The 21,046-nt window shown below is 46.7% G+C and overlaps 1 protein-coding gene and 1 long non-coding RNA gene across 13 annotated transcripts in view; one reads left to right on the top strand and one right to left on the bottom strand.

The window, feature by feature from the left end:
• Nucleotides 1–21,046, bottom strand: part of CDH13 (cadherin 13) — a 1,026,978-nt gene that overhangs the window by 360,065 nt on the left and 645,867 nt on the right. The window contains exon 1 of one of the 10 annotated variants that reach the window (XM_042969574.1): nt 5,640–5,704. The exons of the other annotated variants lie outside the window; for them this stretch is intronic. Within the exon in view, the coding sequence (XP_042825508.1) occupies nt 5,640–5,679 (40 nt within the window). The 5' untranslated portion in view covers nt 5,680–5,704. Of the gene's footprint in view, nt 1–5,639; nt 5,705–21,046 lie in introns of those variants that run through there. 10 annotated transcript variants of the gene reach the window in all.
• Nucleotides 6,313–11,827, top strand: LOC122234155. 3 transcript variants are annotated; one of them, XR_006211924.1, is made up of 4 exons: nt 6,319–6,392; nt 7,879–7,975; nt 10,669–11,372; nt 11,630–11,827. It is a non-coding gene; the product is annotated as an uncharacterized LOC122234155 (long non-coding RNA). The 3 variants fall into 3 exon arrangements; XR_006211922.1 differs by having other exon boundaries at nt 6,313–6,392; nt 10,669–11,827; XR_006211923.1 differs by having other exon boundaries at nt 6,355–6,392; nt 7,857–7,975; nt 10,669–11,827.

Here is a 21,046-nt window from a genome sequence, read left to right as displayed (position 1 = left end):
TAACCTATCACCTTCCACCTGGGAGCTTTCCAGGTCTCTTGTCTGCCTCACCACTCCCTCCCCAAACCCCCAGCTTGCTTTGCGCTCAGTGTTCTCCTGGGCTATTTTATTCATTTTTCGTCTAGCATTTGGCACATTTTGTTAAGCACTGTATATGTGAAACCCTTTCCTTCATTTTACCCTGAGCTCTGTTAAGGGTCTGATTTGTCATATTCATTTTTGAGCTCCTGGAGCTCCCAGCCCGCTGCCTCACACACAGCAGAAATTCACCAGACATCAGCAGAATGACTACGGTTTCTAATCCACAGATACCTGGTTCCAAGGCTACCGTGGTCTGTGTCACCGCGCACATCAGACCCTCCTTGCAAAGAATTACGCCGACAGCCACGGGCCACGTGCTCAGTCCCTTATCTGCAGTAACCCGAGGGGGTCCCAGCACTTCTTTAAAAATTAATTTGTTCCTTAATTAAGAAACATGCTTATTTCTAATTAACCAACCTTCTATGTAATGTAAACAGATTGTAAGTAGCTAAACAGCTTCGTCTAGATCGTTGCATGTCTGAGAACAGTACGGTGAGACCATTTTTAGCACATCAGCTGGGAGGCCAGGGAATATGTGGAAAGCTCTGACTTGCAGAGACAGAATTAAAAGAACTTAAAGAGAGGGCATTTGTCAGCTCTTAATCCCTACCCAGCAAATTAAATTGCTGGTACATGATATCATGACACTGTTTCTAGATTTTTTTGAGATGCGATATTCCCACGGTTATTAAAGAGTTGACTCAATTTCTTTGCGGCTCGCGTCCGTGTATATTACGGCTGTGGATGCATGCGCTGCCCACATGGCGATGTGGCAGAAAGTAGACACTCTGAACAGGACCCAAGGTGGTTTGCTGTAGACTCTCGTGGAGGCAGTATATTTACAGTAGGGTAGGTCGGGGTGTGAGAGGAGGCAGGAGGTAAGACACAATGCATTTTTAATGAGAGACCTGTCACTCTTTTGACACCATCAGCCTGTGGGAAAGCATCCGGAGACAGACTCATGGTTTTGTAATAACAAATGGTAATGGAGGTGCACACAGCCCAAAAGCTGTATTCATTAAACTTCTTCTACCTCGAAACAATTCACTGACCTGGATCCGCTCATATCCTGAAGGGGGTACGGGTTCCAACTCAGACTCTCTTTACGCCTTGACAATGCAAGACGCACAGCCCAGGAAAACTCTCGCTGGGGACTGTTTTCTACCTACACGTTACAGCATGGAGTTAAGTATTCGTGGACGCAGCAGCACGTATACTGATGGTGGACTTTTTCAACAGAGAAAACATGGTCTCTGCAAAGGCCTGAATCAAAACTAACTAACGGTCTCCACAGCGCCAACAGCAAGTATCTCTGAGTTTAGAGACCAATGGAGATGCTAGGAATCTTCTCCAAGGTTATGTAGTCATTCATTCACGGTGATTACATGGGTGCAAAGAAATTCCCTACCTTGAGAGAAATGTAATTATATTTAGATACATCCGTAGCACACTGTTGATGCTGCCAAAATTCCAGAATTTTCAGGCCAAGGGGTTGGACTTTTTTTTTTTTTTTCTTTTCCCACTCAAAACACGTGAGTCTGTCTTTGCGTTAGGTCACAGCAGCGAGAACATGTCGGAAGGTTTCCCTCGTGTATGGAATATCTTCAGCCTGACCTGTGGGCCTGCCCACCTCACCGTGCCCCACCCCACCCCGGGTCATTGCAGGCTGGCCTGAAGGGACGGCACTAGACCTCTGGCCTCCTCTGGGCTTGGCGATCAGAAGGTGTGGCAGTCGAATGAGGTCAGGGTGTTTATTTCCCTGCATCTCCCCCTTCTGGGTTGCCCTGGGCCAGCAGTGTCCCCGACTCCAGGTCTCTGTTCCTCCCAAAGTGTCCCTCTCTACACGACTCTCTTTCTAGGTCTGAACATCCCCTCATTCCCTAGGGCTCGGGATGATAACAGCTTTGTGGTCACTGGCTCAGGTTACACCCCCCATCCTTTACAATTTACCTTTAACACAGCACCCCACCCCTGCACTGTCTTCATTTGAGTGCACCCTCTGTTTCTTATTGAGACACTGTTACACACAGCAAGCATTTTCAATATCATTTTTCAAATATTTGCTCAGTATCCTAGAAATCTCCAAATGCTCCCCAACTCTGATCCTGGAAAAGCTGTCAGAACCAACATTAATTTTGGTGACATAAATGACCGAGTCTATTGCTACCACTAACTATTTAGGAAAAATGACTCTAGTGTTTTATTTCTGTTGATACCTTATACCATTTCTGTTGATATTTTATAAAGGTTCATTCGACTTTGCGAAATGTCCGTTGCCTCGCTTCCCTGGGTGATATTAATAGAAAATGAGGACTCCCCCTATGTGTTGTGCTAAAGTGAGCCCAGTTTAATTCCATTCCTTGTTTGTGGTCTGCAGGACTCTCCCCAGAAAGCAGAGGTGAGTTACGTCTTCCTGGATCTTCCATGGCTGGGATAGACCTGATGCACGATGGATTCCGCATAGATATTTCTTGCAGTGAACTTGGGGGGGATGAACGGCACAGGGAGAAAAAACGCTCTCATGCCAAGTAACCTGGCTTGTGCATTAGAGCCTTCATGATCTGAGCTAGAACACAGTGGGTGTGAGAACTGACTCAGAACCAGACTGCCTGGGGTTTCTGTCTCTGCCCCATCTTCTACTAGTCCAGTGATCCTTGGGTAAAATGCCTTGGGTAAAATGCCTTACCTCCCTGAGACTCAGCATTCTCATCTATAAAGTGGGGATGCAGTGGGTTGATGAGCCTGTTGAAAAGGGTGAATGTGAACCTTAGTGCACTGTCGGCCCACGGGGAGCACTCCGTGTATGCTCTGCTTGCTGAAGCTTCAACCCAGCAAACATCTCCTAAACACCCACTCAGGTGGACCATCCCATCTACCCAAGGTCATTCTTGTGCATTCACAGCAGTGTCTCAAGTATACCTGGGAGATGATTAGGTAACATTCATTGAACACATTAGCTCTGGTCTTCATAGCCTTCCTACCGTGTGGGTCTCCCGGGGTCACCCCGAGGAGATTCCATTTGGAGGTGACGAAGGTTTCCCACATTCCGGCCACTCAGGGACTACTTTATCGTGTTCGCTAACGGTACCCCTATTTGTTTATTTTTCAATATGCTTTAAATTTATCTCGAAAATTCAACCTGGCTCTAAGACACATTATGAAAAAAAATCATGGGAATGATATACTAGGTATTGTTCAGTTATGCATCAAAATAAAAAGCTATTAAAATCATAAAAGTTCACCACTTTGCCACCTAAAATTATCTTTCATACTGGCAGAGGCATATACAATGCTTGTATCAGGAAACAATGGGTTTTCAGAAAGTAATTCTGTGACAGGGAGGAGAAAAGAGCATGTGATAGCACGTAAGGAAAGGAAAGCGGGAGGCGGCCAGTTCTCTCTTGTGAGGACTCGGAGACCTGGCTACGTCTGTCCACCAAAAGGACAGAGATGATGAAGAATGTGAGTGAAGGGCAGGAAGGAGAAGGTGGTCACGAAAGAGCACGGCCATGGAGACTCACCAGAATACAGAATTAAAAATACAGGGATCCCAAAAAGGAGGAGGTGACTTCTTTCCTGAGATATTTGAGAGGCCAGAGATGTTGGAGCTTAGGGAGATAGAGGCAGAAGAGATACAGGCTTGTGGAGATCATCCCAGATGGCCTTGACTGTGTTCTCAAAGTAGAGGGCGGGACCAGCAGCAGAGCAGGGGTGGAGAGACAAGGCAACCAGGGGGCTGCGTGCGTGACGTCATTTCACTCAGACTTTGGTTCCACAGTAAGTGTCACACACACGGGGCAGGCTCAGCAGGGGTGGCTACTGCTTCTAGGGAAAGGACGCTGGTGTCAGTCATGGCAAGTGCCCCTACAGAAGTGGCCTGTGGTTGGACAGGACAGAGGTCGAGACTAGAAGCGACTCTCCTGTTACCATAGAAGGGAAGAGACAGGTCTGGCCCTAAGTGCCATCGTTTATCATCAAGAATGATGGAAGAAGGCATTCTTGATGGGGAGATACAGTGCCATTAGGCAATGAGTCCATTTTCCAATGTTTAAGAAAAAAATGGTGAAAAAGCCAATGATGACTCAGACAGAAGACGGTTCTACAAGGAAAGACATATATCCTAAGTTGTGGCTTCTAGCAAGCAGTCGTATTACTTCCCTAACTGCTATGTAGGAAAGGCAGACCTAAATCAAATGGGCATTTGGGGCAATACCGCATTAATATGTGATGTGTCAACTTAATAGCTGTCCATGTACATACAAATACTTGCAGAATTATGAAGGCATAGGAAACAGAGTGTGAGCATTGGACTGAGGCAGCTACACCATGAGAACCCAGCTAGGACATTAGTCACTGAAACTATAAAATACGTATAGTAGCGTCTATGCTCAAAGAGGATTTTCGGCAAGGCTGCTGGGTACACGATCCACATACTTATTTCTATGGGATCTAAACAAGCTGAACTCACGGAGACAGAGAGTAGAACGGTGGTTGCCAGGAGCTGGCGGGTGGGGGTGGGGGGCAGGTACCGGTCAAAGGGTACAAACTTGCATTTGGAAGGTAAGTTCTGGAGATCTAATGCACAGCATAGCGATGGCAGCCAACAGCACGGTCTTCCAGACTTCCAAGTTGCTAAGAGACTAGATCTTAGTTGCTACCACCACCAAAAAGAAAGAATAATTAGGAGATGCGATGGAGGCGTCAGCTAACACTACAGCGGTCATCATATTGCAACCTATAAATGCATCGCACCAGCCCAGTGTACATCTTAAACTTGTACAACGTTGTACGTTAAACTTACAGAATTGCTGACTGGTAATAACCCATCGTCCACCAACTTAGGAACAGACACATAAAATATAATGAAATGATAATGTAAAGATGTAAATAAAATAATAATGCATATAATGGAATATTTGGCAATAAAAAGATACGGGGTGATGAATGCTGCAATGTAGCATAACCTTTAAAGCCTTACGCGAAGGGGAAAATGCCATTAAAGACACATGGTACAGGATTCCATTTATATGAAGCGTCCAGAACGGGCAAATCCACGGGACAGAGAGTAGGTTGGTGGTTGTCTAGGGCTGGGGGAGTTTGGGAGGAATGAGAAGTATAATGAACGCAGGGTTTCTTTTGGGGGTGACGAAAATATTCTAAAACCCATTGTAGTGACGGCTGCACAACTTTATGGATGTACCACAAAACACTGAACTGCCCGCTCTAAATGGCTGAGTTGTACAGCATGTGAATGATCTCGTGATAAAGCTGTCACATATAAAAACAGACAGGAAAAAGACTGGAAGGATTAAGCATGCCGTTGACCAAATGTGTGCTAGGTGTTGGCAAATACGTGTTAGGTGAAGGGGCATTTGTCTGCCTTCTTGATTGCGCCCATGCACTGAGCGCTCCCAAGAGAGCCATGCTGTTCCTCTTTCTGTTCCAGAATTCAGACATCGTCGGAACACTGGAGGGGAAGATGGGCCAGGAGAGATTATGCTCCCAAACAAGGATGCTATCAGGAAGGGTGACTCCACACACACACATTCCACACGCACCTTGCAGGAGAGCGTGTAGGGAGACCTTGAAAAGCGCCATGACGCCGAGCCCAGGGACTGCTGTGCTGTTAAGTCACCTCAGGTTTCGCTGAACTGCATTAACGATAGTGGGTTAACCCAGTTGCGGGGATGATGTTTTCTTTCAGGGTCTTGTCCTCATCGAATTCCAGCACCTTGTGAAAGATGTCTGCTCTGGGAGAGGGAGGTGAACGGTGGCAAGGGGCGAGGTCGCTTCTGAAAGCCCAGTGGGCCTGGGGACCTGTCCATGGACCTCCTGGATGCAGTCAGTGTGACCTCCTCATCGGACAGTTCGCTGTAATTAGTGGTGTCACGTGACTATCAAAAGAGTTAACAATTAAAGAAGCTTCGCTCGGATGTGTTGCTAAACATGTCCTGAAGGTTGTTTCTGATGCTGTTTTCATTTAAGAACGATGTTGGTGTGGGGTTGCATTTGGAGTTGAACTTGGGACGGTTGTTAAAGCAGTTCGCGAGCTCGAGTGGTTCTCCTTCGTTCTGTCATTTGGTTGGCCATTTCTGTTTTCATTCTTGGGAAAAGCAACTTTGCTCACGGCTGGCATGGAAGGGAATAAACCAGATACTGCGTTCCTTTTCTACTGCTGCTGTAACAAATTACCACCAAGTAGCGGCTTCAAGGAACACCCATTTATGACCTCACAGAGACCGTGGGGTAGAGGTCTGGACACAGCGAGACTCACCTGGGTGTCACAAGGCTGAAATCAAGGTTGGCAGCAGGTCTGTATTCTTTACTACTGGCTCTGGGGAAATCCTTTCCAAGCCCGGTCAGGGTGTCAGCAGAATGAATTTCCTTCCCACGCTTTCCACGTGGCCCCACCCCATCCTCAAGCCAATGACAGGTGGAGTCCTTCTCAGGAGTTAGGACTGTCTGAACCAACCTCTGCCTCCTCTCTCCTACTTCCCTCTTCTACTGCTTCTCTTACTCACTGTTCTGCCTGCCTCTTCCACTTTTAAGGGCTCAGGTGATTATTTAGATCCACCTGGAGAATCCAGGATAGTCTTCCTATTTTAACGTCAGTTGATTCATAACTTTACGGTAAACCTTGGATTGCGAGTAACTTGTTTTGCGAGTGTTCCACAAGACGAGCAAACACTTCTAATAAATTTTAACTTGATGAACGAGCGAGGTCTTGTAATATGAGTAGCACGTGTTGCCAAATGTCACATGATCACAACTGAGCCAATGGTTCTTGAAATTTGCTTTGATATACGAGTGCTTTGAGTTACAAGCATGTTTCTGGAACAAATTATGCTTGCAAACCATGGTTTTACTGTATTTGCATTGGCAAAATCTCTGGCTGCGTAAGGCAACATAATCGCAAGTGTAAGACCAGAGGATGGAGGTCATGGGGTCAAGGTCAAGATTCTGCCTACAGTATCGTGGTGGTTCATTTTAGGTGTCAATTTGACTGGGACACAAGGTGCCCAGACACTTGGCCAAATATTGTTCTGGGTGTGTCTGTTAGGGTATTTCTGGGCGAGATTAACATTTGAAATAATAGATGGAGTAAAGCAGATTGCCCTCCCCAAAGTCTTGGGGCCTCACCGGATCAATTGAACACCCGAATAGAACAGAAAACCTGAGCAAAAAGGAACTCTTCCTGCCTGACTACTTTGAGCTGGGACACTGGTTTTTCCCCACCTTCAAACTGAAACATCACTCTTAATAGATCTCAAGCCTCCTGGCATTTGGACTAGAATTACAGCATCGGCTCTCCCGGGTCTCCAGCTTGCTGACTACAGACCTTGGGACTTTTCAGCCTCCATAACTGTGGGAGCCAGTTTCTTATTAGCTATAGATATAGACCTACAGTACTGATTCTGTTTCTCTGGAGAACCCTAGTACAAACGTCTATAAAAGAAAGTCCAAAATTATCACCCACCTTTCACTGGTCCCTAGACTAATCAAGTTCTGGCTCCGTTTTTCCTCTGACCTAATGGTAAAAGCCATCATGCATTTAAAGTTACGTTTTCTGTCTTGCATAGCAATTTTCATTTAGACTCTCTTTTTTATACTGATGTATTCACGTGGTATAAGGAAGATACAGAGGCCAAGTCGTGAGATCCCAGTAAGGTCCCTGCCCACTACCTTCTAGGTCTTTATCTGCAAATGAGAATTCTTTTATCTGTTTTCGGGGATAATGCAAGGCTGAAATGAGGTGATGTGTATGAAACCCTCAGCTCCATATCCTGTGTGTGACAGTTACGGCGAAGCTGGGCAGCTACCAGACAAGAGGAGAGTGAGGCAGAGACTACCTGGAGAGTAAAAACGCAGCAACGGTTGTGACTAACAGTCCTTGGTAAGAGGCACAGGCACAAAATCTGTCATTTTCCGTCTGGACTTATTATGTCCACCTTCAGGCTCCTGGCTGGTCAATTTCCTACCAAGGACCTGGTCAAAGGGTTGATCTTCATGAGAACAGGGGAAACCCCAAACAATGGAAACTCCCAACACTCCTGGCTTAATATTTATGGAACAGTTAAATTCCCTCAGCAAGGTTTTTATTCTTTGAGTATTGATGAGCTTTGTGAAGGAGACTAGTGGGATCTGGGTGGATGCAGGAGGAAGGAGGCAGTCCAGAGGTATCGATGGTGGGGTCCCTGTGCCCAGCTTCTTCACGAGTCCCCTCCCTCCGTGGCTGGACTTGATGCTCACCAAGGTCAAAACTCTACCTGACACTGTACAACCTTCTCCGACGTTCACTGTCTTGTTCCCAGACAATCTTATATTCAACCTGGAGCTCTAACCGCTCCGCTGTGAGGGGGGAGGCATGCCTGCTCAGGTACCTCGTGATCCAGTCGTTCACTGGCTAAAAGCTACCTTTCCAACGTACCTACCATATCCTGCATGCCAGGTTCACGGAACAGCCTGCCCGGAACAGATTCTCCGGGACTGCCTCTTCTTGGAGACTGACGAGGCCATTCACAGCTTAAAGTCTCTGAGAACTTGAACAGTAAAGAAACCAGTCTGATTTTGTTTTTTTTCCTTTATTTAGCCAAGAAATCCTTTCGGTGATGCCCCCCAACTCACTCTCAAACTCACAATAAAATCATGGAAAATGCTGGTTTCTCCTGCATTTTAACCTTCTAAAAGTTGGGTACATCTCTTAACCTTTGGGGGCCACGTGGGGACCAGTCATGGCTAATCCCAGATCTATTCCCAATTTTCTCCTCCCTAGCCCACCCTGTTGATGAACACACATGCGTGCATACACACACGTATACATGTGCACATACACATATGGAAATATTGGTTTACACATGGCTTTTCTTGCAGCCAGGGGTAATCACATGATTTCCAGAGTTCTGCTCTGGGGAGTTGTTAAGAAAAGACTATTTTGGTAAAGACTTTGCATCTCTAATGAAAAGGGAGAGACATGTCTCCTGCCCCCTTTTTCTTCTTCCTTTAGACATAGCTGTGATTTTAGAGCTGTGACAAGTCTCACAGCCACAAGAGAAAGGTCAGAGACTCACAGAGATGCTATCAAATCGGTGAAGCGACAGAAGCGGCCACCCACCTCTCAGCTTCTGGAAATGTGAGAAAAATCAACCTGAGATGTTTAAGCCACATTAATTGCCTTTTTGTTACCTGCAGCAGAAAGCATTCCTTGCTGATACATTGCAAAATGAATTTCATCCCTAGATCCCTGGTTACGGTTTTTCTAACTCTAGAATAATTTTTCTCTCGGATGGGGTGTTTGCCCTTTTGTGATGTAACTTGACCTAACTCCTTAACTTGTAATTAGGACCAGGCACGGCTGGACTGTCTCATGCTATAAGGTGTCATCCCCATGGACAGCCATGACCTAGACTTGCTCCTCAGATTGCAAACTCTTAAGCTGAAGCCACACTGCACTTTTCATTGTTTGCCTGTTAAACATTTCGAATGGAGATGCAAATAAAATAAGCAATAAAATAAACATTTCGAATTGAGATGCAAAGCCTTGGCCAGGAAACAGCCCTGAATGCTGTTTCAGAGACCACTGAATCAGGGTAAAAAAAAAAAAAGTCTTTCTGTGGAGGATAAGCAGGACTACTAAGAAGTAATTAACTCATACCAAGACAAAGGACACTCAGCCTCTTTAGAGGAAGATGAGCTTTGAGATCAGAAAGATCCAGACTCCCAGTTTCTCCTCTGAGTATGTGTTGTCAACCTCTCTGAGCTTATGCTTCCTCATCTGAAACACGGACATGATGATAATCGGCATCACTGAGAGGAAGAAATAGACGCATCCAGAAGTACCCATTCTGATGTCTGTCACCTACGAGGCAAGCTGTGATGGCTCGTTGGCGTAGCGGAGATGTCTGCTTGATGTGGTGCCTAACAGCCCAGGTCAAGGGGAAAGGATCGAGGATGAATAAGTGTTTTTTACTTCTAAACCTTGCTGAAGTAAGTCAGAAAGACCCTACGATGGTCGTTTTCAAAGGCTGTCTTTCATTAAAGCTCATACACCCAACAGTGACGCTGTCAAAATGGGAATATACTTGGGTTGATGAAAGTAAAGGTCTCAGATATACTTTATGAATATATGGATACCGGTGGAAATTTACGAGGGAATATCTAACTTGAACCTTTGGTAGGTTTCCAGAAACTTGACAAAATAGTGCAAATTGGATTTTTTTTTTCCAAAAGACATTTTTGGGATACCTGGTGAGCAAACTCCTTAGAAAACACTTAGGCATAATTCTTCTACTTAATCAGTTGGAATCGTTACTGACGGGGATTCCTTAGGGTGACAAACAGTAAAGTGGATGACAAGGAGGTGTGTTATAAGACAACCCACCCAACACAGGGAGGGACTATTTCCTGAGGGGCCACCATGTATGGGGCTTGCTACCAAGAACTTCCATATATTATCTCATTTAATTCTTGTAAGTAGAGCTTAGGTATACCTTATGTAAGGGCCATGTTCTTGACTATGTCAAATAATTGAAAATGTGCATAATTCAAGAGTACTCTTGACAAAGAATGTTATGTCTTCCTCTTTACCAGCTGAGGCAGCACCGAGTGTGGCCAAGGCAGATATAAGGAGCGGACCCTGTCTTTGGCAACAAGAAGAAACGAAATACTGACCCGTGTTGCATTCGACCCAGCATCATAGAAACATGGTGCCGTGGGAAAGAAACCAGTCACAACATACCACCTCCTGTGGGATCCCATTTATGTGAAATGCCTAGAACGGGCAAATCAAAAGAGCCAACGGGTAGACCCGTGGTCTCCTGGGACTGGGCAATTTGGGGAGAAAGTGGGGAATGAGTTCTGATAAACACAGGGCTTCCTTTGAGGATGACAGAAATGTTTCTAGACGTGTGCCCAAGTGAGACTTTACAAATATTTCCCATATTGCATCATTTCAAATCTGCCTAATTGCAACTCATACAGAATGCTGCCACCGTGGACTATCACCAACGCAAAATGAAGGAAGAGATGCTCGAATTCGCACAGCTGATAAGAGGAAGGGCCAGGATTGGAACCCAGCTTTGCTGGCGGGCAGACTTCTTCCTTCCCTTGCAAGATGCTAGCAGCGGCACTGTGCCCTACCACTGGGGGGAAAAGGCGTCTGGCAGCTGCTAATGTTTATGGCACTTGTAGTATTTATTTTGTTCGGCGTGGTGCTCCAGGCTTGATATCTGCTACCCTTTGGGGGCATTACCATTATCCCCCTTCTGCAGAGGAGTTATGCAAAGCTCAGAGAGGTAAGACGCCATGTTCAAGGGCTCTCAATTATCAATGGAAACATAACTGAAAACCAGACCTTTTGGACACGGGAGCCAGTGGTCTCGACCCCTGGGCTGCACTCTTGTTAGAACATATCGATCTCCCCAATGAACTGACAGGCACATCCTGAAGATGCATGTCCAGTTGACTCCCTGACAAGCCCAAAAATTAATATTCTGTGAAAACCTTCTAGAGCCCTCTTAACATTCCCTGTATCTTTCCCCTTCCTCCCTAGTCCTTGGGATGTGGATACTGATGTAAATGGCAGCCACACGATGATGCGCATTATTGGAGCATTTTCGGACAATCGGGGCTGGACTCTGATCTGAAATGACTGTGACAAGAGAAAATGAAAACCGCTATGCTAAGGAAGTTTCCATCAAGGGGCACTGGGTATGTTTTTAATCTAATAAAGAATACCTAAGGACAGAGACCTCAGAACGCTTTCTGGAAAGAACTCTAAGATAATGGAGGAGACAAAGACAATTTTTGCTCCAATAAAGGCTCAATTTTCTGACTACCATACAGAGGCAGGTGGTATGAAACACAGGGTTTGAATGTCTTGGGCAGCACAGCAGTTGAAAAGCATGACTCGGAGTCCAATTGTCTTGGCTGTAATTCTTACTTGTGGACTGACGCTGGGTATGTCAGCCGTTACTAGATTTGGTGATGAGCACAGAGGAGCCAACATAACAGTGAGCTCAATGAGACAGAAGTTCATTACTGTCTCATGTAAGACACTTCCGGAGAGAGGCAGTCCGGGGCTGGTGTAACATTCCACGGGCAATAGAATCCTGTCCCTGTCTGTCTTTCGCCACCTTCTTAGGACACAGTTTCCACCCTCAAAGCCACCTTGTGAAACACAGCGCCTGCCTGAGGTCTAGCCCCCAAGACCTCATTCCGGCCAGGACAAACGGGCAACCTTCCCAGCTCCCGTGGCCCCCAACTCATCCCGGGAACGTGACAAAATGCCGTGCTTGTAGCTCGCTGGCTGGGACTCTAGCACACGGCCACACCTAGCCGCAATACGGTTTTCACGCGGACACAATGACGCTGTCGTATGTTGGGGTTCGTTACTAATGGAGAGAAGAATGGGTATTGAGGGAGAGGGCTCCGCTCGCCTGGGAAAATTGTTTTCTAACCTCCCTAAGCTTCAGTGTCCTCCCTGGAAACACGGAGATGATCACGCGTCTGTGTGTGGGATACCTATGGTGAGTCTGGGAGACCATGCGCAGGAATCCCTTGGCATAGGGCCTCGTCCCAGCTCCCACTCACGCAGTGCTCACTGCTACCCGCAGCTACATGCTGCTGGACCGTCCTCAGAGGAACAGGCTGGCCAGAGCTCACCCCGAGACTCGCCACAGAGAGGCACTAGCCAATGTGCGTGCTCCTCCAGATTCCAGATGTGCCATGCACAGCCCAAACTCTTCATTTCCTCCTCTGGGCGGGTTTTCTTAACCTTGGGAGTGCCGACCTCTTAAGCCCAATAATCCTTCATTGGGGGCTTGTCCTGTGCGCTACATCCCTGGCCTCTACCCGCTAGGTGCCAGTGGCGCTCTCCCCTCCCTTAGTGGGGTGACCCAAAGTGTCTGGGGGCTGGGAAGAAGGTAAGTCGTCTGCAGGTGAATCACTGCTCTGTAGTGTCTGAATCCACATGACGTGCCTCAGCAATAGCCTAGGTCCCTTGGATTATCTCTTTTAAGTGGATGGGTCGACATTTCAAGTTAAAACATGTCAAAGGCACTTTCCCAAACCGGTAGAAATCCAACCAGCCATTCTTGAATGGTGCATCACACACAGGAAACACCTAGTTAACTTAATTTCCTGTATGTAAGTTACTGTGCAAGTCCTCACCTCTAACCCTGGCTGAGAACCCTAGTGTGAGCCGACGTGCACAGAATCTCCTTAGCAGGAGAGGGGGCGAGATCACAGAAGTGGGAAGAAACGCAGAGGGACAGATGGCCAGCAGCTCATTGAGTCTAGCTTTGACGGCCCAGGGGACAGACCCTCCATCAATCTGGATAGAGACCTTTCTCAAAGACACAGAGGCCAACCACAGAGTCAGGAGCCCTGCCCTGTCCTCCCCACCGAGACGGTCTGTGGGTTAGCAACCCCTCCCAACCACAAACACAGCGGATACAAACTGCGACATGCTGAACACAAGCAGAAATCCGGAACAAGAAGAAAACACTGAAAATCCCCCAAACCAAACTTGTGAGCAATCTTTGAAAAGAGCCAGTCTTCTGAATAATAAAATAGCTTTGGGTACTATGCTTGGCTTGAAAAAAAGATGCAGCCATAATTACAGCGAGAAAGCTGTGAGTCTATTAAAATTTTTTTCTTTGATATTGGAAAACTCAATTCATGACCTATATTTTATAAAACATATACTTGAAAGGGATTTTATACGCCCTCTTCCCATGGAGCTCAGAATATTAAATCTATTCCATTTACTTATGAAGGGAGGTGGTTCTGTACATAAATTACTCAGGGCTTCTCTTAGTCTACTGTCCATGTATTAAGGTGAAGGGATTCACAAGTATTTGTACAGACGGATGGAAACAGCATTCTGCCCTCTGCCCTTGGAAGGGACGGTGTTCTTAGCACAATGGTGCTGCAGTAAAAGCTGGTTTATCAAGCTCTCTACTGATTATAAATCTTTTCTAACTGACATTTGTAGACTATCTTGACTGATGGTCTCGCATGCCTTATGAATCTTCGAGGAGAGTCCTCCCTGAGCCTCCCCGAAACTACCACTAGGGGGGGGATCTGGCTCTGTTTGAGGAGGCTCCCGCCAGTAACTAAGGGTTGCTCTGAGTTACCTGACCGGCGAGGCTATAAGAAAACCACTTTCCTTCTTCCCTCTTTCTCCTTCATCTACACACCTACACACACACACACACACACACACACACACACACACACCCCTCTACACACGTGTGAATGCACCCAGATATATACTCACATATGCATGTAAGGAAATATTCTCTAGGCTCAGGGCGGCAGATTTGAAATGATCTTAACCTTTCCAAGGATGACGTAAAGGACAGTGGGTGTTGCAGACAGAGAGAAGACCAAAGGGCACAGGAGTTAGTCTGAATTTGAACCCCAGCTTTATCACCCATTGGCTGTGTGACTTTGGGGAAGGAAACCTAACCTCCCTGAACTTCTCCTTCCTCAGTTGAAAAAGGACTGGAAGGATTTCGTCGAGAGACAAGTGTAGAACCTAGACCAGTATCCAGTGCTAGAAAAATTACCCTAGTGGCTTGCACTGCTTCCTTAACCAGGGGCAGGGACCATCTCCCTCCCTCATTCCTAAGGAGATGCTCCCAGGGGCTCCTGCCTTTTTCTCCTGTGCGGGAGTCTGCAGACTCTATGGAGTCAGGGTCCGTGTTTGTTCCGTGCACCCCCTGTTCCAACGTCATGCTTCCCGAGCAGCAGCACATTCTCATACCTAACAGGCACTCCAGAAATATTTGTTGGAGTAATGAAGAAATTGCCAATAAAGACAATGTTTATTTAAAAATCAAATAAAAAGGGAAGCTTGTAGTGACTCACACTTTCCGCCATTTGGGGCTATTTGTTCATTGCATGAAATGTACATGAGTGGCTACTGTGTGTCTGGAACTCTGCTAAGTGAGGGAAAGGGAGAAAGAGAAGATAATCTGGTCCCCCTGGTCTTGAGCTTACGCTTTAGAAAGAACACTGAAGGTAAAATCTAGTTCGTACTTTCAGAAAATTTATCAACCTATTAAGGTTTATACTAATACCATAATTCCTCAATGCACAGATGGCATCAGTTATAGTAATCCAGTACCATAAAATGAATCAATATCTAGCATTCCCCCATCCATCATGGGCTCACCACAAAATCTTACATGACCTCTCCATCTCCACTGTGCCCACCCCATCCAGGCCACAGTGCCCTCGAGTCTGGAATGCTGAAATACTCCTGGTTGACTGACGGCTTGTTCTACATGGACTAGCTCAGGTCCTCTTGTAACAGTAAAATCATATTTTTGCCACTGTCCTCCTTAAACCACCACTAAATTTAAAATATAACCAAAACCTTTGGAACTCCAATCCAGGGTTCTATAAGCCTTTCCTGTAAAGGCTGAAGTAAAAAATACATATATATATTTAAAAATATGTAAAAATATTTTATTTATTTTTTTAAATGTTTTTTTTTTGAGGGGGGAGGGTAGGGGAAGAGAGAGGGGGACAGAGGGTCCGAAGCTGGCTTTGCACTGACAGCAGAGAGCCCGATGCGGGGCTCAAACTCACGAACCATGAAATTATGACCTGAGCCAAAGGCGGACGCTTAACCGACTGAGCCACCCAGGAGCTCCTTAAAATATTTAGAATATGTTCCATTTTTAAAAAATATACCTGGGGCGCCTGGGTGGCTCAGTCCATTAAGTATCTAACTATTGATTTCAGCTCAAGTCATGATCTCAGCAGTTTGTGGGATTCAGCCCATGTCGGGCTCTGTACTGACCGTGCAGAGCCTGCTTGGGATTCTCCCTGATTTATTTATTTGACTTTGTGGGACATACCATCTGTGTCTCAACTTTTCAAGTCTAACAGCAGCTCGTGAAAACAGCCACAGTCAAAGGCTGAAACAAATGGGCACAGTTGTGTTCCAATAAAGTTTTATTAAGAAAACAAAACAGGCAGCGGGACAGCTTTGGCTCATGGCCCAAGGTTGGTGACTTGTGTTCTGATCTCATGCTTCCCTCTCTCCTTGAACTCAACGGCCAGTTTTCTTGCTGACATTCTTCCACCATACTGGTCTCTTTTCTGTCCCTCCATCTGTCCTTCCTGCCTCAGACCTTTCTACTTTCTGATCCCTCTGCCTGGAACATGCCGGCTCGATACCTTTACATGGTGGGCTCTTTTGTTTTCAGTGGTCTCAGGTCAAATGTCGTCTCGTGAGAGAGTCCTTGCTTGACCTCACCTTCATTCTATCACCTCATCTTGTCTTTTTTTTTTTATCCAAATTACTTAAATGATCTTCTTGGTCTCCTTGTTAATTACTCTTCTCTTCCCAGTAAAATGCAAATGTCTCAAGAGTAGAATCCTGAATATTCTTGGCCACTACTCTATCACTAGCACCTAGACCATATCTGATTCATAGAAGCTGCCCAATGAATACTTGTTGAATGGTTTAGCTGAAGATAATGGTCAGCAGGAATGACTCTGAAGAAAGAGCTTCTCTGAAATTGTAACTGTTTAATGCCCTTGTGGATGTGTTCCTTGGCTTTACTCATCTGTAGCACTAAAAACTCCTGGGCTATTCTGAGCGAATCCTTTGGTATGAGGGTTGGATTTCAAGGCTGTGGCATTCCCCACGCTCTGTGCCATAAAAACTTGAAGACACTCTCATTTTTATTTTGCAGCTCTCAACTTTCACCCAATTTCCATTTGGACCAAAAACTCTGGTCAGATTTATTCTTTCTCAAGGTTGTGGAATGATCCCTAAGTTTCTGAAGCTACTGAGGCTTCTTTCCCCTCCCTTCACTTCCAAGTATTATTTCTTTATTAATTAAGTTTGTAATTGTATTTTGCATCACTGATGTCATAGGTCTCTCTCAAATGTAGAGTGGGGTGAGGAGGACTCCCGGTTCAAGTCAGAAGTACATCCAACGAATCAGTGGGGCATGACTGGTGAGTGTTTGTTTTTACGAGGATACGAGCGCCATGGCCAGGGAAGCCAGATCCCTCCAGTTCGCCAGGTTATCCTCAGTGCCTAGAGTGTGCAGATCTGATGTGAAGGAGTTGGAGTATGGGGGGCTGGCAGTGGGGAGACAGACACCCAAGGGTGGCCAGGAACAAAGCAAAGCCTTCCTTATTAGAGAGAATTGTGACTCAAGAAACAAAGTGGGGTCTGCCTCTTGAACTGGTCTCCAACCCCAGGGACTCATACAGGAAATTAGGTGGATAGAGGGCTAGGAATAAAAACGCAAAGAGTGTTTTTCAAGGTTGCCCACATTAAAGATGAGACACACAATGTTAGTGGTTGGGTATGCTTGTGACAGAATGAAGGGGTCCAGGCATTCTCCTGTGTCTCACATGGCCTTACGGTATCGTGAAGGCTCCAGCGGACCAGCAGCACTGGGTCTAATATGTGCAGTGGTGTCCATCAGAGAGGGGCCCGGGCGTAAAGGAGGGAAAACTTAGTGGCTGCAACGAGGTTGTTGATGGGCTTGGTTTGGAGCCCCTGTAAGGTATCACCAGGGCTCCCCAGACATGGTTAGGAGCAACTCGACAGGATTCAGTTTCTTGAGTAGCTACACTTTATTTCTAGAAGCTGCCCTTTGGGAAGATGTCTCTGGATTATATAACTCATAAATTTTGTTTTACGGTCAACTGCACCGGAGTGATCTGTGCCATAATTCAAGGGCTGCCTGATGCCATCTGAACGACACTGCAGCACATTAATGACATCTTTTCCGGGAACCTTCCCTCAGCTAAGACTCCAATGGCAGCTCCAGGAGAGAGAACAGGATCCACAATTTTAGTCCTCTTCCTTGAACACAGAAACCAGGGAGGGTTCTAGAGCAGAGTAGCTCAGGACCTACTGATAGAGCCAGTGAAGTGACCACTAAAGCTCGGAGACGTTGGCTATAATCCGGAAAAGCAAATAAACAAAAATGCCCACCAGCATGTTCAAATGCAAAAGGAAAGACTAACGTTGTACCCTCATGCATGAGCTTGGCCAAGATACAGAGATGATCCTGTGATTAGAAGCACCACCCTAACATACACCCAAATGTCACGAGCACATCCTCTATCCTGTCCATCCCACTTCAACGGGTTTATCCTCGAGAATTGTCATGCGCAGAGGAAGAGACACGTTCTCTCCCGAAGATCTGATTCTAAGCATGGAAGAGTGGAGAAACTTAAATCAATAGAGAAGGGTTAACTAGATGATGGCAGATCCAGACAGTGGCTGTTTAAAACGACGACGCAGCCTGACTTTTATTGATTTACGAAGAAGTCCATAGGACCCTGTGGAGGGAGGAAAGTGGGTTACAGAGAGGAACGCACGGCTCCGTTTCTACAAAATTGTGTCGAGCATCCCTGTGTGTAGACATGCCCAGACAGAGCCCTGGAACTATGCTCACCAACATGGAAGCAGTGCTGTTCTCTGGATGGTGAGATTTGAGGGTGACTGGACTTTTTTACTTAAAAAAAAATGCTGAACAAAAGCTGAATTGCTTTGTTTTGTTTTTTTTTTTAAAGAAACACATCGCCTTAAGAAAAAAGCAAAAAATCCAAATAGTCACATGCCCAATATTCCAGAGCCCATAGGATTGGCTGGGGTAGTTGAGGCTGGGAGAACTCACCAAGTGAAAGTCCGAAAATACCAATGAAGGACAACATGACAGTTTGGCGGACAGAGAAGCCACATGGCACTCACTACGGCACATGAACAGGGGGCCGGAAGGGGCTTTACCACCAGGTCATGCCGACAAGCTGAGGATTTGCACTGAGCCAGGTCTCAGATACCCGCTATCAGATGTCAAAACCACCTTGCTGTAGCCCAAGCTGTTTGGGAAATACCAACTGTCGAGGGGAGCTGAGCTCTCAGGACAGACATCTGCTCCAAAGGCCAACTGATGGGATGTTTTTCCTCATGTCTGTCACAGTTAGATTTCAAACAAAATTCTTTTTGTAGTTTATTTATTTTAGAGAAAGGGAGTGTGTGAGAAAGAACAGGGGAGGGGCAGAGAGTGAGAGAGAGAAAGAGAATCCTGAGCAGGCTCCGAACCATCAGCACAGAGCCCGCTGTGGGGCTCGATGCCACAAACCACGAGATCACGACCTGAGACAAAAATCAAGAGTGGGACGCTTAACCGACGGAGCCACCCAGGTGCCCCTGGGTTTTTTAAAAATAAAAGTAACTGAGCCTCAAATAACAGAAACTGAGGTGGACCCCAGAGGAAAAATAACCGACAAAGGGAGGCTGGCCTGCGCCCCTCTGGAATAAGCATCCGCGGAGCTTCCCACGTTTTGGTTCGTATTTGTAGCCAGGCCCCCTACCTGGCTGTGCCAACCCGGAGGGAACGAGCCGCGCCTGACGGGTCCGCAGCTGTGCCCTCAGAGCTAAGAATGATGCTGGCACACAGTAGGTGCTCAGTAACAATACTGGATGGCAAGAAAAGCAACGAAAGAAGGAGGAGAGGAAGCCCCAGGGCGGGCAAGGGCACTGGCGCTCTCACAAGTCAGAAGGGGATGTAGCTGCTAATCTCTACGCTTCTTCAACTGCCAGGAGGACACATCTCAGCCCCAGTTTTCTCTCAGGAGTCAGAACACGCACCTCCAGGCCCTGACCCCTAATTAAAGAGAAAGGTCAACATCATTTGTCCTCCTTGGTCGTGTCTTTTAGGGACTAAGCGAATTCTTCCCATTACCTCCCTCCCCCAACATCCCTCAAAGCCAATCCGTCTGTCCAGGGGTGGGTGCCATTCTCCGGACTGCCCCTGCTCACTGGGCATGTTCAGGGTGGCCAAAAGCATGGAGGGAAGAACATAGCTGAGGCCAGCCCAACAGCCAGCTCCCTTATCTTGTTGGTTGGAAGGCTGCCCCAGAGCTTCTGGAACCTGGTTTGCCCATGTTCGTGAATGGCCAAAGGGGCCTGGGAATTAAAGTCCTTCTGGGTATAGTTCGTGACCAATATCTGATGGGCGTGTGGGGATGCGTACTAACCGGGCCCCTGGGTGGGAATGACTCTAATGTGTGTGTTTTATGCATTTTACGGGCCCCCCAACTTAAAGGTTCAAGCTCACAATTGCCCACCCTGGTAGCTGGCTTCAGGGGGCACCTCGAGTTGGCCAACTTCCCTTACCTGGAACACTCCTCCCCTGCTGTCCTGCACCTCAGGTCAACCCCAAGCCCTCAATCCTCATCTCAGGGTCTCGTGGTTGGCCCTTCTCAAAGGTGCCCAGAACACTACTGGTGGCAAAACAGGGAGAGTTGGTACCAATAGGCACTGGGGGCCCTGGCAAGTGTGCCCTCCAGGAACTTCAAGGGTCCCAGCCCTCTATCCCCACTCACGAGGTCTTGGCATGCCCTGGGCATTCAGAAAACCAGGCTCGCGCAGAGCTCTGGCTGGCCCCACAGAACAGCCGGGCCCGGGCCTGGGTCCCATAAATCAATGCCTTGTGGCTCCACGAAAGGAATAGCTCATAATTTGCGAAGTTCAAAGACCATTATTTTCTGTTGATCTTTCCTCATCCAGTACTGATTCCCCAAAACAATACCCTGGAGTTTAGTGCTGAGCAGCTGGAAATGGTCTCCTGTCTGCACACCCAGATAAATATGGGTGACCTTCCTCCATGACAGATTGGTGTCGATGGCATATCCAGGTACACTGGAACATGAAAAAGATGCTTGGTTTGTTGGGAGATGAATGTTCCTTCACACAAACTGCATGTCTCTTTGCCTTACCTTCCCTAAAGGGTACGCTGCAGGAATACTAAGAATCATCGCAGCATTAACGATACTCTAGCATTTCTTGCCCATTTGTTATGTTGCAAGTGCTGAGTGAAGCACAGTGTCCCATTTTATCGGTGCACACGCTTCTCTAGGGTAGGTACTATTTATTATGCACCCACCCCATCTACAGACAAGGTGACGGAGGCTTCTA

The sequence above is a fragment of the Panthera tigris genome, chromosome E2 (genome assembly GCF_018350195.1).
Source record: "Panthera tigris isolate Pti1 chromosome E2, P.tigris_Pti1_mat1.1, whole genome shotgun sequence".
Taxonomy (NCBI): Eukaryota; Metazoa; Chordata; class Mammalia; order Carnivora; family Felidae; genus Panthera; species Panthera tigris.
The sequence above is the reverse complement of the archived record's forward strand: the minus strand, read 5'-3'. Positions and strand labels throughout refer to the sequence as shown.